This window comes from Ipomoea nil, unplaced genomic scaffold, assembly GCF_001879475.1.
Source record: "Ipomoea nil cultivar Tokyo-kokei standard unplaced genomic scaffold, Asagao_1.1 scaffold1834, whole genome shotgun sequence".
Lineage (NCBI taxonomy): Eukaryota > Viridiplantae > Streptophyta > Magnoliopsida > Solanales > Convolvulaceae > Ipomoea > Ipomoea nil.
The window spans coordinates 3,950,868-3,973,785 of record NW_017618262.1 but is presented as its reverse complement, the minus strand read 5'-3'; the positions used below and the strand labels follow the sequence as shown (position 1 = coordinate 3,973,785).

The 22,918-nt window shown below is 35.5% G+C and overlaps 2 protein-coding genes and 1 long non-coding RNA gene across 8 annotated transcripts; 1 reads left to right on the top strand and 2 right to left on the bottom strand.

Moving 5' to 3' along the window:
- Nucleotides 1–1,962: 1,962 nt before the first annotated feature.
- Nucleotides 1,963–17,140, top strand: LOC109192859 (E3 SUMO-protein ligase SIZ1-like). Of its 6 annotated transcripts, none has more exons than XM_019343568.1 (18): nucleotides 1,963–2,070; nucleotides 2,224–2,290; nucleotides 3,081–3,161; nucleotides 3,699–3,741; nucleotides 3,857–3,923; nucleotides 6,452–6,683; nucleotides 7,631–7,767; nucleotides 8,042–8,110; nucleotides 11,472–11,559; nucleotides 11,635–11,710; nucleotides 12,221–12,294; nucleotides 12,739–12,846; nucleotides 13,164–13,322; nucleotides 14,249–14,353; nucleotides 14,490–14,570; nucleotides 14,652–15,852; nucleotides 16,210–16,634; nucleotides 16,731–17,140. In XM_019343568.1, exons 1-17 carry the CDS (start codon nucleotides 2,045–2,047, stop codon nucleotides 16,353–16,355), a joined length of 2,760 nt encoding a protein of 919 aa, XP_019199113.1. In that variant the 5' UTR covers nucleotides 1,963–2,044; the 3' UTR covers nucleotides 16,356–16,634; nucleotides 16,731–17,140. The 6 variants fall into 6 exon arrangements, with proteins under 6 accessions (XP_019199113.1, XP_019199111.1, XP_019199112.1 ...); XM_019343566.1 differs by having other exon boundaries at nucleotides 3,851–3,923; XM_019343567.1 differs by having other exon boundaries at nucleotides 1,973–2,070; nucleotides 2,230–2,290; nucleotides 3,851–3,923.
- On the bottom strand, nucleotides 15,849–16,198 carry LOC109192866. Its single transcript, XR_002056161.1, has 3 exons — nucleotides 16,014–16,198; nucleotides 15,936–15,943; nucleotides 15,849–15,882 (listed from the first exon to the last, which is right to left on the bottom strand). It is a non-coding gene; the product is annotated as an uncharacterized LOC109192866 (long non-coding RNA).
- Nucleotides 17,116–21,684, bottom strand: LOC109192860. The gene is made up of 7 exons (XM_019343572.1): nucleotides 21,348–21,684; nucleotides 20,511–20,566; nucleotides 19,551–20,425; nucleotides 19,107–19,302; nucleotides 18,824–19,009; nucleotides 17,608–17,978; nucleotides 17,116–17,467 (listed from the first exon to the last, which is right to left on the bottom strand). Exons 1-7 carry the CDS (start codon nucleotides 21,533–21,535, stop codon nucleotides 17,327–17,329), a joined length of 2,013 nt encoding a protein of 670 aa, XP_019199117.1. The 5' UTR covers nucleotides 21,536–21,684; the 3' UTR covers nucleotides 17,116–17,326.
- Nucleotides 21,685–22,918: the final 1,234 nt, after the last annotated feature.

The following is a 22,918-nucleotide window of genomic DNA, read 5'->3' as shown; positions in this document are numbered from 1 at the left end:
AAAACATGTTCCATCCAACAAAACACCTCCTAAATGAAGATTCATTGAGTGGGTCTAATGGACATAACGTTCGCTAAACCTAAACTATGTGCATGACAAGTGGACGTTGGACCCATATTAACAACAATTATGTTATGGATATGGGTCTACATTGCAAGGTGTACCCGTATTCAAAATAAACAATTTACATACTGAATGTTCACAATTTAAATTGTGAATATTCAGTATGTAAAATTGTTAATATTCAGTATGTAAATTGTAAACATTCAACATGTAATTTGTGTACTTTTGAACGCGAGTCCACCTTGCAAGGTAGACCCAAGTTCATAGAAAAATTTGCCCCATACTTAGGGACGGAGCCAGGGAGGGGGGGGGGGGGGGGCAGCTGCCCCCTTACCCCAACCCTACCCCATATATAATTTTTGTATGTATATATAGTACATGTGTTAGTGTTAGTATTAGTAAAATAAAACTATTGAATTGAATGCTAATAAGAGTTGATTTAAATTAGTTGGTTGAGCACATGTTGAGTTATGGTAAATGATAAGGGTTCAAATCTTGGCATTAACATAGTTTTAGGCTTCAACAGTTTTTTTGACTCCTTCCCTGGTTTCAACACAGTCACGTTTTTAATAGCTTTTTAATACTTAATACACGCACATATATATAACATTCTTTTATATTAATAATGAGATGTTTTTTTTTAAAATTATCTCTTTTGTTTTAATGTTTCGCCTTTACTGAAAAAAATTTCTAAATTCGTCCCTACTTCTTCGCTCCCCTCAACCGAATTTCTGGCTCCGTCCCGACCCATACTAGACCACGAGATCCTCTTCATGGATGGCAAGCTATGCAACCCAATGAGGATGATATCAATCTTTATACCATGAATCAGGTTTCACAGTGCACTATAGACCATATGTTGCATGTGTATGTGTCTTATATTATGAGTTTTTGAGAAATAAAGTACTTAATTCATTAAGTCATAACATGAAGCGATTACATCAAAGATCGGTGAAATGGTAAACCATTTCTAACAGTCAGACGTAGAAACAATTTTTCTACATATGCAGAAAACTTGATTCGCAAACTATATTACAAATTGGAAGCTGGACTCCTTGAAGGTCATTAAAGCTTCTTTAAATACTATATTATGAGTTTTTGAATCTTGTATTATAAAATTTTGTATCTTAAGAGTATGAAGTATGTACTTGAAACAAATTAATAATTGTGTCTTATGTTATGGATTTTTGTATCTTGTGTTGTGAAATTTTTGTCTATGAACACAAGTTATGTACATAAATCAGATTTGAAAAATAAGAATATATAACATGTACATGTGTCTTGTGTTGTGACTTTTTTGTGATTGTATTATGAAATTCTGTACCTTATGAGTATGAATTATGTACCTCGTTGTTTCAATTCACGGTCCATAATGCTATGTGGTCCATCCATGATATCAATTGCTGGAGGAGAGGTATATTACGAGATAGTCACCTTTGTCACCCCAAATACGATGCTTAGACGGAGGTGTAGCGAAAAATTTGATCAAATCAATAATTCATTTTTTGCGGAAGAGCAACAAGAGGAAGCATGAATTACATTAATTAATAAGATTTTGTGTTGTAAAAATTATGCTTTAAGTACTATCCAATGATGGTGACTCCCTATACAACCGTTATTATATGGTTTAAGTTTATGAAAAATTATGTCACATGTTATATTTATGCATTTTAAAAATATTTTAAATATGGAATATTGTAATTTTTCGTAGCAAAAAATAAAGAATTTCCTACCAAATTCGCGGTTACACTGGCACGACAGCGCTGGCGCAGAAAAAAGTACCTAAGTGGAAAACAGCACGAAATCGGCACGTACGCGTGAGAGCAGAGAATCCAAACCCGGTTTTGTTTGCACAAAATAAACCGGATTTGAGAAATCCATGATACGTCCGTAACAAAGCAAGGCAAATGCGACCCTACCCTCGACCCCGAGTCCGAGTCCCTGAGTCAGAGTCAAATAAAAACCTCAAAATTACCGATTAATGTCCCACAACACCTCCCATTCACTGTAAGTCTTCGCATCGTTACTCTATGCATGTATGTGAATTTGATATGGATTTTGCTCTTTCGTCTTTAAACTCTGTGGATTGATATTGAATTTTGATCAGATCAATTATTTGTTTGGGAGTTGATTTTTGTTGCTTGATTAGTTCATCTTTAGCTGCAGAAAACCATTCATTTCTCGGCAGGAGGGAGGTGTGAACATGGATTTGGTAGGAAGCTGCAAGGTAATCAGCTCTGGTTTAACACCTTATTTTTTTTTTTTGAATTATTATTTTCAATAATTTTTTTAGGTGAATTTTAATTTCGCTACCTGTTTGTGAATTTTAGACTCTTGACTTTGTGATGTGGATCGTGGTGCTTTACTTTGAGCAGAGCAGAAACAATTTAAAGTGAATTTTGGGCCTTGTGGAATTGCTTAGTATTGGGAGTTTTCTTGATTTTGCATGTATTCGTCCAAACAAATCTATTTTATCATATGGCAGATATAGTTATTTCTGTATTAGTACAGCAGAGCAGAATTTTGTATGAGACTATGAGTGGTTGATCATAATGCTCCAGATATGATGATATGCTCATAACAGTTTGTTATTGAATTTACATTTCTTTATATTTTAGAATTTGTGGTGAATCATAGTTTGTTTTATTTTTATTTTATTTTTTAATTAGGACTGCAAATAGATGTAGTCATGGTTTTGGAAGTGAGATGGAATGCTATTGCTTCATCTTTTAACTCAAACATTCTTTTCTTTAATGGAGTACTTGCTAATTTTTCTTTCCATATCTTTTGTCACCCTCCTTGGGAGGAATATTATTTAAATAAGTTTATTTTATTTGATTATGGTTAGGCTTGTTTCAAAAAAAAGAGTGAAAGCTATTTGAATTGTAAATGGTAAATTGGAAATGATATTGGGGTAGAATGACTACTTTAATGAAGAAATGCTTCAATTCCTGGGATTTTTTTTGGTTGCTTATAACCTAAAAAGCTACTACTTTGTGTTTAATCATCTCTATTAGGACAAGTTGGCATATTTCCGGATAAAGGAACTCAAGGATGTTCTCACTCAAATTGGTGTATCAAAGCAAGGAAAGAAGCAGGTATGACTCTCTCTTACATTGTGTAGAAAAAGATTGTATATCTACTTTTCCCAATCCTGAAGTGCATTGTATCATTTTCTTTAAATAACTTTGGATGGAGGCTTGTCAGCCTTGTACTACAGACCACTTATATTATTGTTCATTTGTTTGTCTATGTGTTTATGGTAAGAATACTGTACTGAAAACCTATAGTTGATGAGGTTTTCTATGGGAGCCCTTTTTGTAGGGAACCCTCCTTCTATTTGCATTCTATTTTAAGTTTACGTTGCTTTAACTTTTAGGAGTTAAAAAACTGTGTCATGGTGCCCTCACCAACTATCTTTTCTGTAGTGAGTCTTGCAAACTGTGATATTGAGACCGTACTTATACCATTGCTGGAATAGCCTTCATCCTTCATGAGAGAAACTGGGGTTTATGGTGCACTTACTGTTAAGCTGAAATCTTTGGCATCTCCACCTGTCTGCATCGTTGCCAGTAATGCAACACAACATATGTTACTGCTACTTCATGTCAATAACATCTTTATTTGTTTTGTAGGACCTTGTTGATCGGATATTGACTATCTTGTCTGATGACCGGGGTAAGCTGTCAAGGAAAGTACTTTCTTTTGTACATTAGTGCAAGGAAACTTATACAGGGTGACCTAAGTTGTGTATTTATTCTTTGCTAACGTAACCGACTGGGCTTAGTGTCAGGATCGTGGGCAAAGAAAAATGCTGTTGGCAAGGAACAGGTGGCAAAAATTGTGGATGATATTTACAGGTATGTTATAGTTATTGATGTCTACTTTTAGACTAAAGAACATCAAGGTCTAGTTAAAAAGAAAAAGAAAAAAGTAAAGGCCTAAATGTGAAGATTTTCAGTGGAAGTTATGTGCTTTGTATTTTTAATTTCAGCTTGTGTTTCTGGGCTATGGTCTTGTACACTATCAGTTCTCTAGTGATTGGAGATGAAAAAGTTTTTAAACTAGCTATGTAATATTATTAAATTATAATGATATGACCTATCTAAGAATATTGAATTAAGTATTAGATTATACATTTTGTCTCTTGTTATATTTCTTAATAAAAAGTATTATGAAGTTTGTTAATATTGATTTTTAAAATTATGTAAAAAAAAAGATATGAAATTTTATATTTTCGTTCCAGAGCTTAATAAGTATTTCATTTCTACATTTTTAGGTTGAGTGGGGAGAAGTGTATATTACATAAGCATGATGGGTTAAAATGTTATTGATCCCTATATAACAATGGGGAGTGTGAGGGGTCTGAAATTACCCCTCTTATGTAATGTTATTATATATCTGTTTTTGGCATGTCACATCCCATAATATTCAGGCCCATTTTAGATGGGTTTATTTTCAGCTTAGTTGGGCTTATCTGGTACTATACACACTTAAAAAAAAAAAAACCATTTTTCACTATAAGCCATTTTAGACCTGGTGTGTAAGAGTCCTGCATTATGCATGGCTTCCTTTTTTTTTTTTTTTTTATACTAGAAATGCTTATGTATTATTAATACTTGGGAAAATCTATAAAAAAAGCACTTGAGTTATACAAGATTGTGCAATTAGACCACTAAACTCCAAAAAGCTCCATTTAAACTCTCCAACTCACCAAAAAAGAAAAGGTGCAATTAAGCACTTTTAGCATCAGGTAACCTGTTGACTAGACTCTTTTAGCTTATTTAGTACTGATTTGGCACACCGAGTTAGCTTCTATGTATATTTTAAAGCTGATGTGGTGAATGTTAAATTTTAACAACAATAATACTGTAACTTAAAAAAAAAAATTCTATGAAGAAGAAGAAGAAGAAGAAGCTGTGAAATTTATGGTTGCTGACAACACTGTCGCTTCTACCTTTGATGTTCCTCTTCTCCAATATGAAGCGCTCATAAGTTGAAACTACACACTGGTTTTGCAACAATAGGAGACAAATGACTTATAAAATCTGAATCTGCCTAGGCATCTCATCTATTTTTAAAAAATAGCAAAAAATTCAAGAGGTAATGAAACTGAAACAATTGAAAAACAAAAAAAAAATGCAAACAAAAAGTTTTGGAAATTACTCGACTCAGGTTGCCATGGTAGAGAACATCAGAGAAGCTTAAACTGAAAACGAGAATAACAACCACCTTACTCTGCCTGGTGCCCTGAAGGGTTTCTTCCTTATCTTTGACTGTTGCCAGATGTGTATAGTAGTCTCAGATCTGGTATTTGACTGTTGCCAGATCTGGGAATGACTCGACAGTGGCTCAGGTGAGAACAACAAAATCTGCTATAAAAAATGAAGGAAGATGGCTATAGCTGGAGGAGTCAAGTTTGAAAATCCTAAATTTGAGCAGCATGATGCCAATAGTTATTGAGCTATTTGTTGATGGTGATGTTGGACCTCAATAAATAACAAAGCTTTAGCAGGAGAAACCCATCCATTTCAAGTGCTGTGTTGTTCATCACTGGAAAAATTCAGTGATTTTGGCAAATTGTGAACCATGTTTCATTGTTATTGGACCAAATAAAGTAGCGTTTTTTTTTTTTTTTTTTTTTTTTACCAGATTTTGTTAATGGAAAGCTTGAACCAAGTGAATACCTTCTATTTTTTGTTAATTATTAATATTAAAATTTAAATATATGCCATATTAACCCTAATGGTACAAGTGGATGCAACTCAATGGCTTTTAACCCTTTACCTAATGGTAACCTACTAAAAGCGCTTAATTGTTTTTTTTTTTTTTTTTTTGGTGAGTTGGGGGTCTAAATGGAGCTTTTTAGATTTCAATGGTGTAATTGCACAATCTTGTATAGTTAAGAGCTTATTTGACCCTTTTCCATTAATACTTTGCAATGTTTAATAATGTAAATATGTATGCATTTTTCACAATTCTTCCAATGATTAAACTCTTAGTATTAGTTATTCTATAAATGTTTATTTGGAGATTTTCACAATTCTTCCAATGATCAAACTATTAGTATTAGTTATTCTATAAATGTTTATTTGGAGATTTTCATAATTCTTCCAATGATCAAACTCTTAGTATAAGGTATTCTATAAATGTTTATTTGGAAGTGTAAAAAACGTTGAATCCAAGATATTTTATTAATGATGAAAAGTTACGAAGTATTATTATACTATAAATTATGCCGAGTAGTTGTTAGAATTATAGTGATTGAAGCATTTCTGCCCTTCTATGATACGGAGCTGCAGATAAGTGATGTGTACTCTGAATTATTAATGTTCTTGGTTATACTTCCATATATGGTTACAAAATGATCTTCTCTTTCTGTTTCTAGAAAAATGCAAGTCTCTGGAGCACCTGATCTGGCATCAAAATCGCTAGTCTCTGGAGCACCTGATTTGGCATCAAAATCGCAAGCCTCTGGAGCACCTGATTTGGCATCAAAATCGCAAGGATTCTCAGATAGTAGCAGTGCAAGGTTTAAAGATGAAATAGAAGATTCTTATAAGATGGATAAGATTCAATGTCCCTGTGGAAGTACCTTACAAACAGAATCAATGATTAAGGTACTAGATACTTGTATATTCCCTCCCCGTGTAAGGCTCCATTTGGGAGAGCGGTGATATTATAGTGGTTAGAGTGGTGGTGGTTAGATTAGAGAGGTTAGAGTTGTTAAAGATGTGTTTATTTACAAAAACAGTGGTGGTGGTAAGATTGAAATGATAAATTATCATTATGGATATTTTCATAAATATATTATTAATAATTTTTATTTAAAGTTCTAACAAATAAATAAAAATAAATTCCATTTAATGTATAATATAATAATTTTAACACACTTCTATTCTTTATTTATAATATTTTCGTAAAAATAATTTATTATAATCAATGTAGTTACTGATATATTAATATAATATAATATAATATAATAATTATATATAAAAAAAAACCTAGAAAGAAGCTGACATTGCCCAAGTTTCCCTTTGGGAGCATGAGGCTTCTCTAAAAAAAGAGGAACCTCATGCTCCCAATATCACAAGGGAGGTTGTGTGCGAAAAATCATGGCTTCTCGAAGTAATTTTTTAATAATAAAAAATAATTTAATTAATCAATAGTTGAATGGGCATTTTGGAGATTTTGTCTCCAAAAGGGTCTAGTGGGAATTTGGCCTATGGCTTTTGGGGCGGTGCGGTTGGCCAAATGACCACCCCAAATGGACAGCATCCAAATGAGTTTCTTTTAGCATTTGGAGACTGGAGGAGTGAAACGCTCCCACCGCTCCAAAAGCTGTCCCAAACAGGGCCTAAGCTATACCACATATAAGTATACACATAGATCTGCATACAAAAAAGCTCTTCATTGTATATACATACACACACACATACTCTAAACTGTTTGCTATGACCTTCTTCCCTTAATCTCAGCTTTGGATGTGTATACTTGTGTTGCATATATAGTATTTACATTTGAAGCATTTGTTTCTTTTATCTAGCTTCTCTACTTTCATTTGCAGTGCGAAGATCCCAAATGCCATGTGTGGCAACATATTAGCTGTGTTATCATTCCAGAGAAAGCTGGGGAGAATGGTATTCCACCAATACCACCTGGAACTTTCTATTGTGAACTGTGCAGATTGAGTCGTGCTGACCCGTAAGTGACACCATTTTCTTGGTTCTTCTTTACTCTTGAGATTATCTATTGAATTAATGGACTAGAATTGCTAATAATCCTTATTTAAGTGATGGAAGCCTTAACCTGGAGTTTCTAACTGTAACAATAGTATTTTTGTGTCTGAAGAAACAGATCTTCAAATCATAATCTATTCCTAATACTTCATTTCAATGCTCTTCAAGGATATCTCTCTTACATGCTTGCTTGAAGTTAAAATAATTTTAAATTTCTAAACAAATATTTTTTGGTGCAGCTATTGGGCACCAGTGGCAAATCCTTTACCTCCAGTAAAGCTGACTATTACAGATGTCCCACCTGATGGGTAAATATCTGATGTCCATTGACAATCTCCTAAAGTTTGCTTCTTTTAGATTTATTTGGCTTTATCTTTTTCTTCTTCAGTTGTGATTTATCTTTTCCTTTTTGGTGTACGCAATCTTTTTGGATTACTTTTCTGATTCATAAGGGGATTGGCTACCAGCTTTATAAAGATGATTCATTCTATGTACTTCCTTTATGGATTGTTTTGTAATTTTCAGTGTTAATCATATACAAAGTCTTATTTGATGTTTAAGTTTTGTAATTTTCAGTGTTAATCATATACAAAGTCTTGTTTGATGTTTAAGTTGTATTGCCTACTCACCTAAATAAGTTGGGTTGTAGGTTTGTCTTAGGAAGTGTTGTTTTCTCTCTTTCCCCTCCCCTTGTATTTGGTCTTAAAAATGTTATAGTTATGTGTGACATTATTAAAGGGGGTGTTTGGCAAATAGCTGTTAGTAGATTGGGTTAGCGGGTTTGACTATCTGATAATATTAGTTGGTTGTAGAAAGATGTTTGGTAAATTAACTGTTAGCTGATAGTTGATTACATGCAAAATGACCTTTAAGGGTATAATTTATTTTCTCAAAAAGTTGTTCGAAAAAACTGCTTTGAGCAACTTTTTGAATTTTAATGTTTTGGAGCAATAAGCTGTTTCAAAAAACTAATTAACCAAACACTCATATTGACTGTTTAACCAAGTCAAACAGCTAATAGTGGTCAAACAAGCAAAAATTAGCTGATAAGCTAACTATGTTACCAAACATGACCAATATTTTTGGTGATACTTCCACTGAATTTTATGAACTAGTGACCGGGGGGGGGGGGGGGGGGGGTGTTTTGCATATTCTTTTTGTGGGGTATAGGCAACTTGACTTCAAACTTGCATTTGTTGATTAGAACAAGCATCAAAATGTACAAGGATACATGATAATATGTTAACCTTTTTTTGCTTTATTCATATAAGGTATTTTTTCCATTAAATATCTTTGATATTCTTTTTTTCAGGTAAAACCTTTTAATTTTTTGAAATCCATAAAACCTTTAAATTAATATGCTTTGGTAGTAAGGTTTTCAACTTTTTTCATAGCTTTGGAATATGCTTTGGTAGTAAGGTTTTCAACTTTTTTCATAGCTTTGGAATATGCTTAGAAGAGTTTACATTTATATGTAATATGGGGTACAAAATTGTGTTTTGCTAGGCTGGTTGGGGAAAGTTGACTAAAATAGGAAGATTTTAAAACATTTGGACAAAAATGGTAAACTTTTGGTTTTTGGACAGCCCTAGTAAAATAGCTTTTGGGAAATGCGTTTTTGGTGGACCGGATCAAAAACTCATTCTCCAAAAGCTTTTCTACTTTTGTTTTATTTATTTATTTATGTTTTGGAACATATACCGCAGTCACATTTGTTTAAATAATTTTTTGAATACCATAAACGCAAGTGGGAAATACTTCACCTTGGGAGTTCCGCAGTATTTATAGGGGAGTTTGAGCCCTCTGTGAAGTAAAACGCAACTAGGAATTGCCTTTGGAGTCAAACACAACTCCCTTCCTTTGCTAGCAACTGACCAGCAGCCGTATACGCTACTGGTCGCTTTTTTGTTTTTTGTTTTTTTTTTGTTTTTTTTTTTTTTTTTTTTGTTTTTGTTTTTTGTTTTTGGGTTAAACGCAAAAGGGAATTGCGTTTGTAGTATGTACAACGGTGTACATACTACAAACGCAATTCCCTTTTGCGTTTGGACTTTAAAACAGAAAAAATGACAAATGCAAGTGGGAAATGCGTGTGGCGTGTAAATACGCCACACGCATTTTCCACTTGCCTTTATGGTATTCAAAAAAAAAAAAAAAAAAAAATCCAAACGCATTTACGAAATGCGTTTGGGGTATATGTTCATTTTTTAAAAAAAAAGTAGAAAAGCTTTTGGGAAATGCGTTTTTGATCCAGTCAACACCAAAAACACATTTTCCAAAAGCTTTTTTCCTTGGTTGTCCAAAAACCAAAAGGTTCCCAAAGTTAATTACTTATATTTTCCAAAAGCTTTTTTCCTTGGGTTGTCGACAATTTTAAAATCTTTCTATTTCAGTCAAAAACCCAAAGTTAATTACCTATATTTACATTATTACAAGAGTTGAATAGTTGATCCTTTTAGTAAATGGCTTTGTTCGGTAGAGCTTATTTTAGAGGTTATAGCTTATTTTAAGATACAAATAAGTTATAAGCCCGGCTTAGTAAAACATGGGGAGGTTAAAATAATACAGAGTAGCTTATTTTGAAATGCTACCCCAAGTAGCGTTTTAAGTTAAGCTCCTAGCTTTTTAATTTATTTTTTTCGATTTTTATATTTATTAATTTACAAAAATAACACCATCTACCTTTCATTAATCAAAATCCTAATATCTTATTTTATCTTTTTATGTCTTTTTACACTTATCAGCTAATTCAATAATTAATTTTACCAAACATTTTAATTTCATTAGTTAGCTTATTAGCTACTAGCTTTTCAGTTTTGCAGCTTTCAGCTAGTTTTTTAGTTAGGCGTGCCAAACAGAGCCAATATATGGCCCCCTTTTGATAGTCTCTTTCAAATTGCAACACTTCAAATGTATCTGCCAATATAATGTTTTAGAAACATGTAGGTAATGAGCATTCCTTTTAATCATAAAGGAATGGAATTGAATTCATTTAATCATAAAGCATGCTTCATGCACTGGACTACCCTTTTTCAAAATCATAATGGTAAATGTTAGACAAATTTTGCATTTTTTTTTAATGAATTTATTCATAAAATAAATGACACCAAGACAGTGGTTGGCACTTCGGCTGCTAGCGGGAGCTCAGTCATGACTTGAAATTAAGAATTTACAAGCTCATATTATATCAAAAGATTTGGACTCCAAACAAATTTACTTAATAGGGGGGTGCAACATCAAAATAATTTAATTTAACTGAATATTGCTTTCAAGTAAACTAGGCGGAGGTGATTTTATTGCCAGTTGTAATTAAATATCATCCCCACTCCCTTCCTGTTGAGGGTCTCCAGAAGGAGATGAGTTTGTGGTCAATAGGATTCATGAAATTGCTGTCTTTAACCCTTGTCATATTTGTACTGTAATACTGTCATCTCTTCAGTTTTGGTGTTCTGTTGCCATCTGTTCTCTTTGTTCCCCCCTTTCAATAACTTCTGTGTTCTTAGAGCCTCCATTTGTCAAAAAGAGATTATTCTTTTTAAAACTGTGTTATATGTATTCATTTTGTAGCATTTTCTAGGTTCTTTCTTATTCATATCATGTTTAATTTCTTGTAAATTTTCTTTTGTTCCATCCATTTATCTTGTGTAATTGTGTTACATCTGTAAATCTCAGAACAAACCCAGTGCAGAGTATTGAGAAAACATTTCAACTTACAAGAGCAGATAGAGACTTATTGGCAAAACAGGAGTATGATCTTCAGGTTTACCCACAATTCTGACTGATATTTTCAAACTGAAGTTTATTTGTGTGTTACTCAGAATGGTGTCACTTTCAGGCTTGGTGCATGCTTCTCAATGACACAGTTCACTTTAGGATGCATTGGCCTCTGTATACATCTCTGCAGGTCAATGGTATGCTCTTGCATAGAATCATGTTTGAAGATAGGCCTTTTCAAATTAATTTGAATTTTTCCCTTCAAAAAAAAATTAATTTGAATTTTATTTAGCTTAAGGAAAATTATCTAACTAATATTCATTCTTGAGAATAGGCTTTTTGGTTTACTCTAAATTTACTTTGGGTTAAGGAACATATAATTTGTGCTGGGTAGCATAGTCACTGTCCTATGTGCTACTGTTTCAGTTAACTTTTTGGCTAAGCATCATGTCTCTGTATGATCCAAATGGCTTCAAATGACTAGTTTATGCTGAACCACATCTCTGTACTCTGGGATTTGCTAATCATATTCAATCCAAATTAATTTTTTTTTTATCTAACACATTATAACCTACTTGTCCAAATTTGTTATTTTATCACACACTACATTTTTTTTACCTCTTGTCTACAACTGATTGCTATTAATAGCTTCAACCTTTTTCATTGAGACCTCAAACTGACTTTCTTAAATTACTTGTACCTCACAGGGGTCCCAGTTCGAGCAATAAACAGACCTGGCTCACAATTGTTAGGGGCTAATGGTCGAGATGATGGACCCATAGTGAGTTCTGACACTATGCACTAATTCTTTTATTGTGGCTATTTTTGTATTTATGTTTTTATTTATTTATTTATTTACTCTCATCTTGAGAACATATGCTGCTTATGCATTTATATACTCCTTACTGGGCTAGATGCTAATTGCACATTATAAGTTTAGTTGTACTTATACCCTTTGTAGTTAATTCATCCATGCTCCCTTTCATTTTCTTCCTTTGCTCATAAGAGTCCCACATTGAAAAAAAAAAGAGAGAGAGAATATATGGGTTTATAAGGCCATGGGTTAGGCTAGCTAATTGGTTGGATTCAATCTTTTAGTGTGGTTTGGCCCATGTGCATTATAGCCCAGTTGAGTGATGCTAGCCCAATCTTAGTTTATAACACATTAAAATGCTTTTGTGTGTTCCAATTTGCATTTAATTACTTTTGATTCTATCTGCTCCAGATAACACCATGCACTAGGGATGGTTTTAACAAAATCTCTTTGACGGGTGTTGATTCTCGAGTGTTTTGTTTCGGTGTCAGAATTGTAAAGAGGCGTACTGTCCAACAGGTATTTAGTTGTTGAAAGTGACACTTCTTTTCTCCATTAATTTTCATTTTTAGAAGCTTAAAGCTTTAAATGGAGCATGCACTGTGCTATTCTCCTGAAGGAAAATCTTTATGTTGCTGCAAGTTGTACATGTGCATACTTCTATGTTAGATCTATTATATTACTCTTTCACTTTATCTTCTCACATTTTAATAAGTTTTTGATTGTACAGTACATGTTAAAAAATAACTTACTTCGCATCTAATTTAAAACTTGTAAGATTTGATGTTGGTTTACTATTGCTCCTATCTGATTCTATGTTTATTTGGATCCTCTAGATACTTAACTGTATTCCTAAGGAGTCTGATGGTGAGAGATTTGAAGATGCACTTGCTCGGGTTTGTCGTATTGGTGGTGGGAATGCCACAGAAAATGCTGACAGTGACAGTGATATTGAAATTGTTGCTGACTTTATTCCTTTGAATCTTCGGTGCCCTGTAAGTTATATTTGAAAATTGACATCATGATTTTATAAAAGAACCCTTGGCGCTATTAGAGTCCCTCATACATGGAAAAGATGAAATCATAAATTGTATTATACATCTTTATGTGAAATTTCTTTGCAAAAATAAAATCATGTTTGTATGCTTGTGTATTTGTTCAACATGTTGGGGGTGAGACGGTGACACTTCTTATTCCTTGATTTCATCCACTAATCTGAATGGTGTTTTTGACTAGATGCTCTGTCTATCAACTTCTTTCACCTCTGCTTTTTCTGGGTCTCAATTACCACATTACAATTCTTAAATTTCTGGCAAGATTGTTCATTGTTGGGAATTGGAATTTAGGCAATACAACAAGTTCATATTCTTTTTTTGTCTGGCAGTTGAAGCATTACCATAGAGGGCATCTTTATCCTCCTTTTATAGCATTACCCTAAAGGATAAAAGGAGTAAAGGGTGAAATTGAACATTTTGTAAAATTTGTCATTGTCACTAATGAGATTCTACTCTAGTGAATTTGTTAAGTGCCAATTATTTGATTGTTGATTGTTTGAAGGGTAGGATGATTGGGTCCATTTTAATGGGAGAGACAGTGTTATATGTGTTTATTTTATTTATTTTTAACCTTCTGTTCTCTAATGACCATCACTTTTTAACTTCTGGATTGTGTGAAAAGTCACAAAAGCAAATTTTCATTAAATTAGCATCTTCAATGGGTATTGTTCTTAGTGACTCCACTAGCATACTTGTGATTCTATCCCACTGCTTGTCCTGTTTCTGCTCAACAGTTGAGGAAAAAGAATGTCTTTATTTTCTATTTTTAGAGATTCTCCAGTATCTTGCATGTAGGTTCAATAACTTAATTTAACTGTAATTCCTCAATTTATTTAACATTTTATTTTTTGTATCTGTTGTCTCAGATGAGTGGTTCAAGGATCAAGGTTGCTGGAAGATTCCAGCCCTGTGTTCACAAGGGTTGTTTTGATCTTGAAGTTTTTGTTGAAATGAATCAAAGGACGAGAAAGGCAAGTAGCTATGCATGAGAATCACTTGTTTTGGACTTCTACTATCATTAGTGGATGTCTCCTAGTTTGTGTGTGTGGCTTTTTTCCTTTTTCCTAATGATCTCTTATTATTATGAATGTTGTACATGTGCTTCAGTGGCAATGTCCCCATTGTCTCAAGAATTACTCTCTGGAGCATATTATTATTGACCCATATCTCAATCGAATTACTTCAAAGGTAACATTCACAGCTTTGGGTCTGGTTCCAAAAGTTTTTACCTTAAAAATGCTTGTATAATTTGTTGCTTTTGTGGTGCAGTTGAGGAATTGTGAAGAAGATGTGGCAGACATTGAGGTGAAACCTGATGGTTCCTGGCGGGCTAAGGTGGAAGGTGATATAAACAGTCTTGGAGATCTTGGACAGTGGCACTTACCTAATGGGAATCTCTGCATATCTTCAGATGCAGACTCGATACCAAAGCCTGAAATTCTTAAGCAGGTTAAACAGGATGGCGGTTCTAATGGTCATGGTGGTCTCAGAGTTGGACTGAAGAAAAACCCCAATGGCATTTGGGAAATCAGTAAACCTGATGATGTTCTGACAAACAAAATGCGAGATAATTTTTTCAGAGATCAGGATATCATTCCCATGAGCAGCAGTGGCACTGGAAGTGGCAAAGCAGGTGACGATCGCAGTGTAAATCAGGATGGCATTGGGAACCTTGACTTGCCTACCAACAATAGGATTGACTTTGAATCTGTTTCACTTAATTTCAATAGTGAGTATGGTATTAGTGATAGAAACCCATCTATACCATTGGGGGATGCTGAAGTTATTGTCTTGAGTGATTCAGATGAAGAAAATGAACCACTGATGTATGGAAATGTCCAGGGTAACAACAGGGCAGATGCTGCTAGAGTCTCTTTTCCATTGCAACAACATGGAATTACAGATTCTTATCATGAAGACCCTGCTCTTACTAATGAGGGCAATTCATGCCCCAGTTTGTTTGGTGCTAATAATGATGACTTTGGGATGCATACATGGCCTTTATCGCACAATACCCAGGGAGGTCCGGGCTTTCAATTATTTGGTTCAGATGCAGGTGTCTCAGGTTCCTTAGCTGTTGTGCAGCCTCACTCCATTGATTTTCCCAGTTCCATTGATGGCTATGAGTTTCCAATAGATGGCGCCATAGGATCAGTTGGTGTTGCACCTGAATCTTCTGTTGGCTGTCCTAATGCCAATTTAAATGATGGATTTAATCCAATGTCATTTGCTGGTGCTGATCCCCCTCTTCAGATATTTCTTCCAACTAGACCATCAAATGCATCAATAGACACTAGTACAAGAGATCAACCAGATGTTGCAAATGGTGTTCAAACTGAGGATTGGTTTTCACTTACGCTTGGGAGTGGAGGTATTGGGGCTACAGCTGATTCTGCAGCGACTAATGGGTTAAATTCAGATCAGCAATTGCAACCAAAAGATGGTGGCTTGTATACAATGCCTGATACTGGTACGTCTTTAGATCAGTTGTGTGTGTGTACTTTGCATGCCTGTGCCTCTGCAGATGTACATTGTTATGGTGTTTTCTCACACTATTTTTGCTCTGTGAACATAGGAAGGTTAGATTTACATGTGGCATTATGTGTTAGGATCATAACCAAATGGGTAAACAATGATGCAGGAGCTTAGAATTATGTTGTAGTTTTCTTTTTGAAGTACTATTAAAGTTCATCTCTCATAATTGGCAGAGGGCTATTTGGTGTCTGAAGTTGTTTATCTTGCTGGCTATATATAATGTTGTTTGATCTATAACGTCCGAAGATCCATCTTTGACTGAACTTATTCATTTATCCTGTCTGTTATACAGCTTCACTGCTTCTGGGAATGAATGATAATAAATCCAATAAGATATGCAGAGAAAGATCAGATAGCCCTTTCTCGTTTCCTCGTAAACGCCGTACAGCTACTGCAAGGCCAAGGACATACTTAAATTTTGATTCTGATTCCGAGTAGGGGAGCTGGGACTTGGGAAACAATTGGTCATTTGGTCATTTTCTAAAAGATCAATGTATGGATTGGATGCTGCTGCTGATTCTCCCAAAAACATGTTTGGTGGTCCATATTAACTGCTGTGTGCATATGATAAATGATGAAGGGGCCAATGAACATAGTGTGTCTGTCAGAAGATTGCTAGAGGGTGGTGATGGTCCCTCCCTGTGCATAATGATGTAGAGAAAACCTGACTTGTACGCTTGTCATTTTTGGAGTACCTACCTTTGGAGTCCCAATTTGGTGAGCTCTCTCTCTCTCTATCTGTCTCACAACTAAAAGGAATTTCATTATCTTCTTTTCACCTAGTTTATTTCCTCTCCCTTGGTTTTCTTGCAGGTTACTTTTAATCATGAGTTGCACAGTTGAGAACATCTTTGCCGACTAAATAGTAAATAGAAATAGTGGAACCGCCTCAACCATAATTTACTTTTTTGATCTTTTATTAGATAGATAGATGGATAGTTAGGAGTCCCCCCACCCCACCCATTTCTATTACTGTCATGAATTTTTGTGGTGTCAACAAGGAGAAAGATCAGAGCGCAATGGGAAATGCCAACCGTTGAAGAAACTCTTGCCATTATTTGTTAACCGCTGCACATTAAGCTTTACAAATATACTTTTGCCAGAACTCATAATGCAACCGGCGCCGTAAAAATGGTGCCCTATTTTGTTATTTGATGTATTATTACTTCGAACCAACTCAGACAATGCTCTCTTTGTAAGTTATTATAGAACTTTTCCTTCCCAATATCCTGACGTGCATTGAAACAAGTCAAATTTTAAGATATTAAGATATCAGAAACAAGAGTCTAGTCTGACTTGGCTATTATAAAACAATACAACACTGAACACTCTGGGCATTCATATTTCATATGCGTGCCAGATACTCTATCAAAATCATGGCACTCTTACAACTAATGCCTTTCAGTTTGTCAATCTTCTGGTTCCGGATCTAGAACTGAAAGAATGTCCAATGCTGATGAACCAAGGTGCAAGCCTCGAACTATCCCTCCATAACCAACCTTTATCTTGTAGCAGAGAAGCAATACCGAGTCCCAAACTGCTGTTCTTCCCTGAATTCACGCAAATAGGTAAATTACAAAAAGGTTTAGTGTATTGTAAACCATAAAAGTGCTCAAGCACTGTAAGGTCACCAGAAAAACCTATTCATATGTATAGGGGCTCAAGAACTGTGAGGGAGGGAGACACTTGCCTGTAAAGAGAACTGAGGCTTCTTGTCCCAGAACAAGGCAAATACTGGGGGGCTTTGCTTCCCAACAGCCAATACGCAAGCTCCTGGATGAAGCACTGAGGGGACACCTGAAGCAACAGCTATATACTTTTCTGGAAACCGTTCTTTAGGAGGCAAAACACCCAGAAATAAGGGGTTCTTGCTTGATTGAGATCCAGCATAAGCCGTAGGATCAACATGTAGCATCCACTTAGGGTGTTCTAAGAAAGCACAAAACAAATATAGGAGCAGATGTGAATCTGTAGGAAGGTCACTACTCCACTTCTTGTTTGAATTGTCATAAACTTCACCCAGATACTCATACTTCTTCACACATGTCCCTTCAGCAAGCTCTGTAAAAATTAGACTTTTGATGTCAGGCACCAAGTACTAATATAGGTTTTTTTTAGTTAAGGGAATGAGCACCTTTTGTCCTTGATTTGATCATTTGATGACATACAATAAATTACCCTTAATTTTTCACATTTGAGCAGGCATTAAATGATGATGAAAGATAAAAACCAAAAAATGCATTTTCTTTTTGGAACAAAAAGTAAAATATAATTTTGAAAGAGAAACAAAGAGCCAGTGCCACTGATGGAGGGATAGGGTCATGCAACCAAGAAATTGAATACAGGATAGAGTTGTGGACAAGTACAGAGGTCGCCATTGGGAGACGGAGCTGGCTTCAGGCGAACCAAGTGACAATAAAGTGAGTGGAGAGAGGAAAAAGAAGAGTTTGTTGGGCTTTGGGGGAGGGGAGTTACCAGACAGTGGTCATGGTTGAAGAGGAGATAAAAAAACAAGGGTGGTGGAGCTGGTATTTTGCTAGGATGCTGCACAAAGGTGGATAGGATGGATGGGGGAAAGGGAAGAAGAGAAGTGTAGGCTGAGGTTGCTGTGGCCTGTAGGTTTGACCTTGGGATTAAGGGGAGAGGTAGGGGTGGCAGATGGTGGAGCAGGGTGGCTGGGGGAACATCTAATTTCTGAAATAATAAAAGAAAGAAAAGTAAATCTATTTTTCTTTTGCTTTTCCAAAGGGCTTAATTTATAAAAACTGGAGGTTAACATTGCAATCTAAGAAAACAGAGAATGTTTTATCAACACAACTCAGAAAAATTAATTTTAAAAATTGAACCTTGATCATCTCAAGTCCTGAAAATTACCAGAGACCCTTATAGAGTAATGATCAGATTACCTCGAATTCTCCTTACAGTATAATCTGCACGAACACTACCTTGGGTAAGCAAGCCCTTTCCCCATTCTCCTTTCATCAAAGTAAGAAGCCTCTGATGCTCAGTTATAGCATCGATGCACTCTTGCACAACAGGGATTAAGGTGCTCTGCTGTGGGGATTGTTGCAAATTGCTAGGAGTCAACTTTGCTGAAATGAAAATCCACAAAAGATATCAAAAGATACCAACAAACCAAAAATAGTAATACTATTGACACCATTAAAAAAAAAAGGTGAACCAACTTACACATGCAAGAATCAAGGGTTTGAACAAGACTGGCACGCAGTTGGTGAAGAAGTCCATCTTCATCAAGAGAGAATGAGGATTGCCATTCATTAGTCATCCCAGGTGTGCAGACTATAGTAGTTCCAGCACTTGAGATTTCACTTCCCACTTGACTGACAGTAATTGTTATTCCTAGTTTAGCAGCTGATTGCATGACCTAACATAGTCAAATAAGCATGATTCAGAATCACAGAGATAAGCTGCTGATTGCAGCGAAGGCTTTGCCTTGTCCATTTAGTGAACCCTTGAGTGTGATAAGAGTATCACACCACAATTTACAAGTTCAAAAGCCAAATATGGTTAGCAAATGTTGGTGCATCTCTGCACCCCTTGAACAAGTTCAATGTATCAAGGTATAAAAACAGGAAAAGGATAGAAAGGAGAAAAAGTGATGAGATAGCCCACCTTCACGTGACTAGTATCAATTTTGTTAAGCAAGGGATTGAGAAGCATTGTGGAAAACCACTGCCTAAGATGGTCACGCCATCGTTCAATCTGTGGATATATACCAAGATGTTCAAAAGCTTCAATAGATTCTATCATTGACATGGGAGGAGGTAGATCACCCTCCCCTTTTTTTGGAGGAGTAGTGAACTTTTGTGAACCAGGGGACATCCTAACAGGCCTCAAAGGAGTACTTCTAGGAGTTCCAGAAGTGTTAGCTGAACTGGGCATGTTACCAGGACTGACTACACCAAAACCACTTATCGTGGGTGGTGGGGTGGACAATTTACTTGCCGATTCAGAAATTTTCTCATCAACATCAACCAAAAACTTTTCAAGATCTTCTTCTGTCATTATCTCTTTGTGAAAAGGAGCTCGCTTGTTTGACCAAGGTGAAGTCTGGAGAGAAGGTGGTTGTGAAGATGTAGGGACTAGAATCAGAGATTGGGAAGCAGGAGACTTGGATGGGGTGCTGAAAGTATGTATTTTAGACCCACTACTGGCACTTGATTTTTCACTACTCAGTCTAGCTGAACGGCTTGCACTGGAAATTGGCTGATGAACTGGGACAAGGGCATCTAATGGAGAGGTCATTTTGGACTTGGGAGGTTTCTTTGAAGATTCTACTGTGCCCTGTTCAACCTTTGGTTTAATTCCTAAAAGCCCTAGTTGTCGATTAGTCAGCCGCATCTGTTCCTTTGATCCTTTAGCTGGAGAAGTAATCATCAATTCTGTTGTATTCCTTTTTCTCCAAAGAAGAATAGCCTTAACAAGGGCAAGAAAAGTTCCAATTAAAAAAAAACCGGCAATGCTTTGTATCACTTTGGTAAAAAGACCTGAGCATGAAGTAAAGAAAAGGTCAGACCAATTAATTGCTTAGCTTAACCCAACTAAGAAGAAACTTTAAGCTATGTTACTTACGAGCAGTTTCTTGAGAAGCGTATCCAATTTTCAAACTTTCAACAATTCCATTTTCCCTAAAATTCAAATTCAAATAAAGCCATTAGCTACGCTACCTAAGATAATACAACTAATATAGACAATCCTGTTTCCCAAAGAAATAAAAATTTCAGTACACCATTCAGGAAAATGTGATAGAAATTACATACTTCTTTGGATAGGGATTAGTTGGGAGGGGGGATCATGTAATCACATAAATTAGATTTTTGTCCATATTTAATCATAATACATTTAAGAGTGCAACTATAAATGTGACATTGCAGCAAGCTAGTTGAGCAGAACTATAGCAAAATCATTTCCAGTAACGATGTATCGAACACCTTTTACATAATGAAATTGTAAATATAATACTAACACTTTCACCATGAAAATGCATTACTGATCATTTATAGTTTCCCGACTTTCCCCTCCCTATCTAACTCAAACAGGAATCAAAATCTCCATACTCCCAATTCCAAATCTATTGAGTGATGTTGAAAGACAATACTACAAACAAAGCATTCCTAGAACAAGCTCCAGTTCACAATACACGCCTGATGGAACTGTATTTCTGTAATTCAACATAATAAATGCTCCAAAAAGATTGCACAAATCATAAGAAATAAATAAATGAATGAATAAAGAATAAATTTTCCCATAAAAGCTAAACAGCAAACTTACACACTCCTAAATTGCTACAAAACCCTAATTTAGCGAACTAAGGCACAACAAAAAAGGCAACATCACATACAACACACATGAACAAATAATATTTGGGAGAATGAGAGACACGAACACATTGCACGCGCTGGAGCATACCTAGAGATGACGCTGAGAAGGGCAAAGGCGGAGGCGGAGGAGAGCGATAGGAGGAACAGGAAGGTGGACATGGAGGGGCGGAGGCTATTGGAGGTTAATGCGGCGGAGAGAGCCGGGTTTTGATACACCGTGAACTTCGAGGGCTTAGGTGGCGCCGAGCTCTGCTCTCTTCCTCCTCCACCTTCCATTCCTGAGTCGATAGCTTCACTTGCACAATTGAAAGCTGAAAAAATGGTGGCCTACCGCACAATCGCCATTAATGAGAATGCTATTCGCTTCGGAGTTCGCTTCTACAGCTTTCAGGCTTACCAAAGGAAGAAGAAAAAGAGGGAAAATGTGTTTTTCTTAGTTCCCCAAATCTTTTAAGATAATATCAATGAACCCCTTGTAGTTTGAGATTAATAACAGTTTCCCCTTAAACTTATTTTATATGTAATTTAATCCTAATTCAAAGTTCGAGTTTAATAGAATTAACCGATTAAATCAAAATCATAAGGAAAGGGAAATCCAAACAAACAAAACTCACTACTTTGCAAACACACCCTCCTCGATCACTTGATATCCACGTAGTCATCGGCCAAGAAGAGTTGTATCCTTGTCCAAAGCATGATCAAACATTCAAACTAGGGCTGTAAATGAGTTGATGTAAAGTGTTAGAAAATAATTAAGTTCTATGGCTCAAAATCCATTCCACTCACCATGATGCACCACATGCTGCTGTCCACCCACGTCGCATGCATACAGTAGCCTCCTCATTGCACGTCCCGCCGGAAGTGATGCCTTTCCTCAATGAGCATGCCGTATTTATCTCCTTCTTTCAATTGTATAAATAGCTCATGTTTCTTTGTTATCAAGGCATCAATATTGAATTCATTCTTTCTTCTTTCTTTTTTGTCCCCACGTAGAATACATATATATTTATATATATATTTGTTTTCTTTATACTCTTTTAGAGTTTAATATATATATATATATATATATATATATATATATATATATATATATATATATATATATATATTATATTTTCCCAATTTATTAATTTCCTACTTTTGTCATTTATATATTTTCCTATTATTCAACTTCTATAATTCTCAATTTTCGATTCTTCGCTTCCGCATTATTCCGCTATATTCCTAACAAGTGGTATCAAAGCGGTTTAATTGAGAGTTATTTTCAAAGATGTCAACTGTTACCAAGTTCGATATCGAGAAGTTCGACGGGAAAATTAGCTTTTCTATCTGGAAGGTTCAGATGGAAGCCGTTCTAACCCAGAACGGTTTGAAGAAAGCGCTAGCTGGGAAGAAGAAGAAACCGGCTGCAATGACAGATGAAACTTGGGAAGATTTGGATGACAAGGCACGTTCAACCATTCTTTTGTGCCTGTCTAAAGAGGTTCTACGTGAGGTGTTAAGTGAGACGACTGCGTCAGATTTATGGTCCAAGCTGGATACGCTTTACATGGCCAAAACTCTGGCGAACACGCTACGCCTGAAGGAGCGTCTGTACACAATCCGTATGACGGAAGGTACTTCTATTAAATCTCACTTGGATGAATTCAATTCTATTTT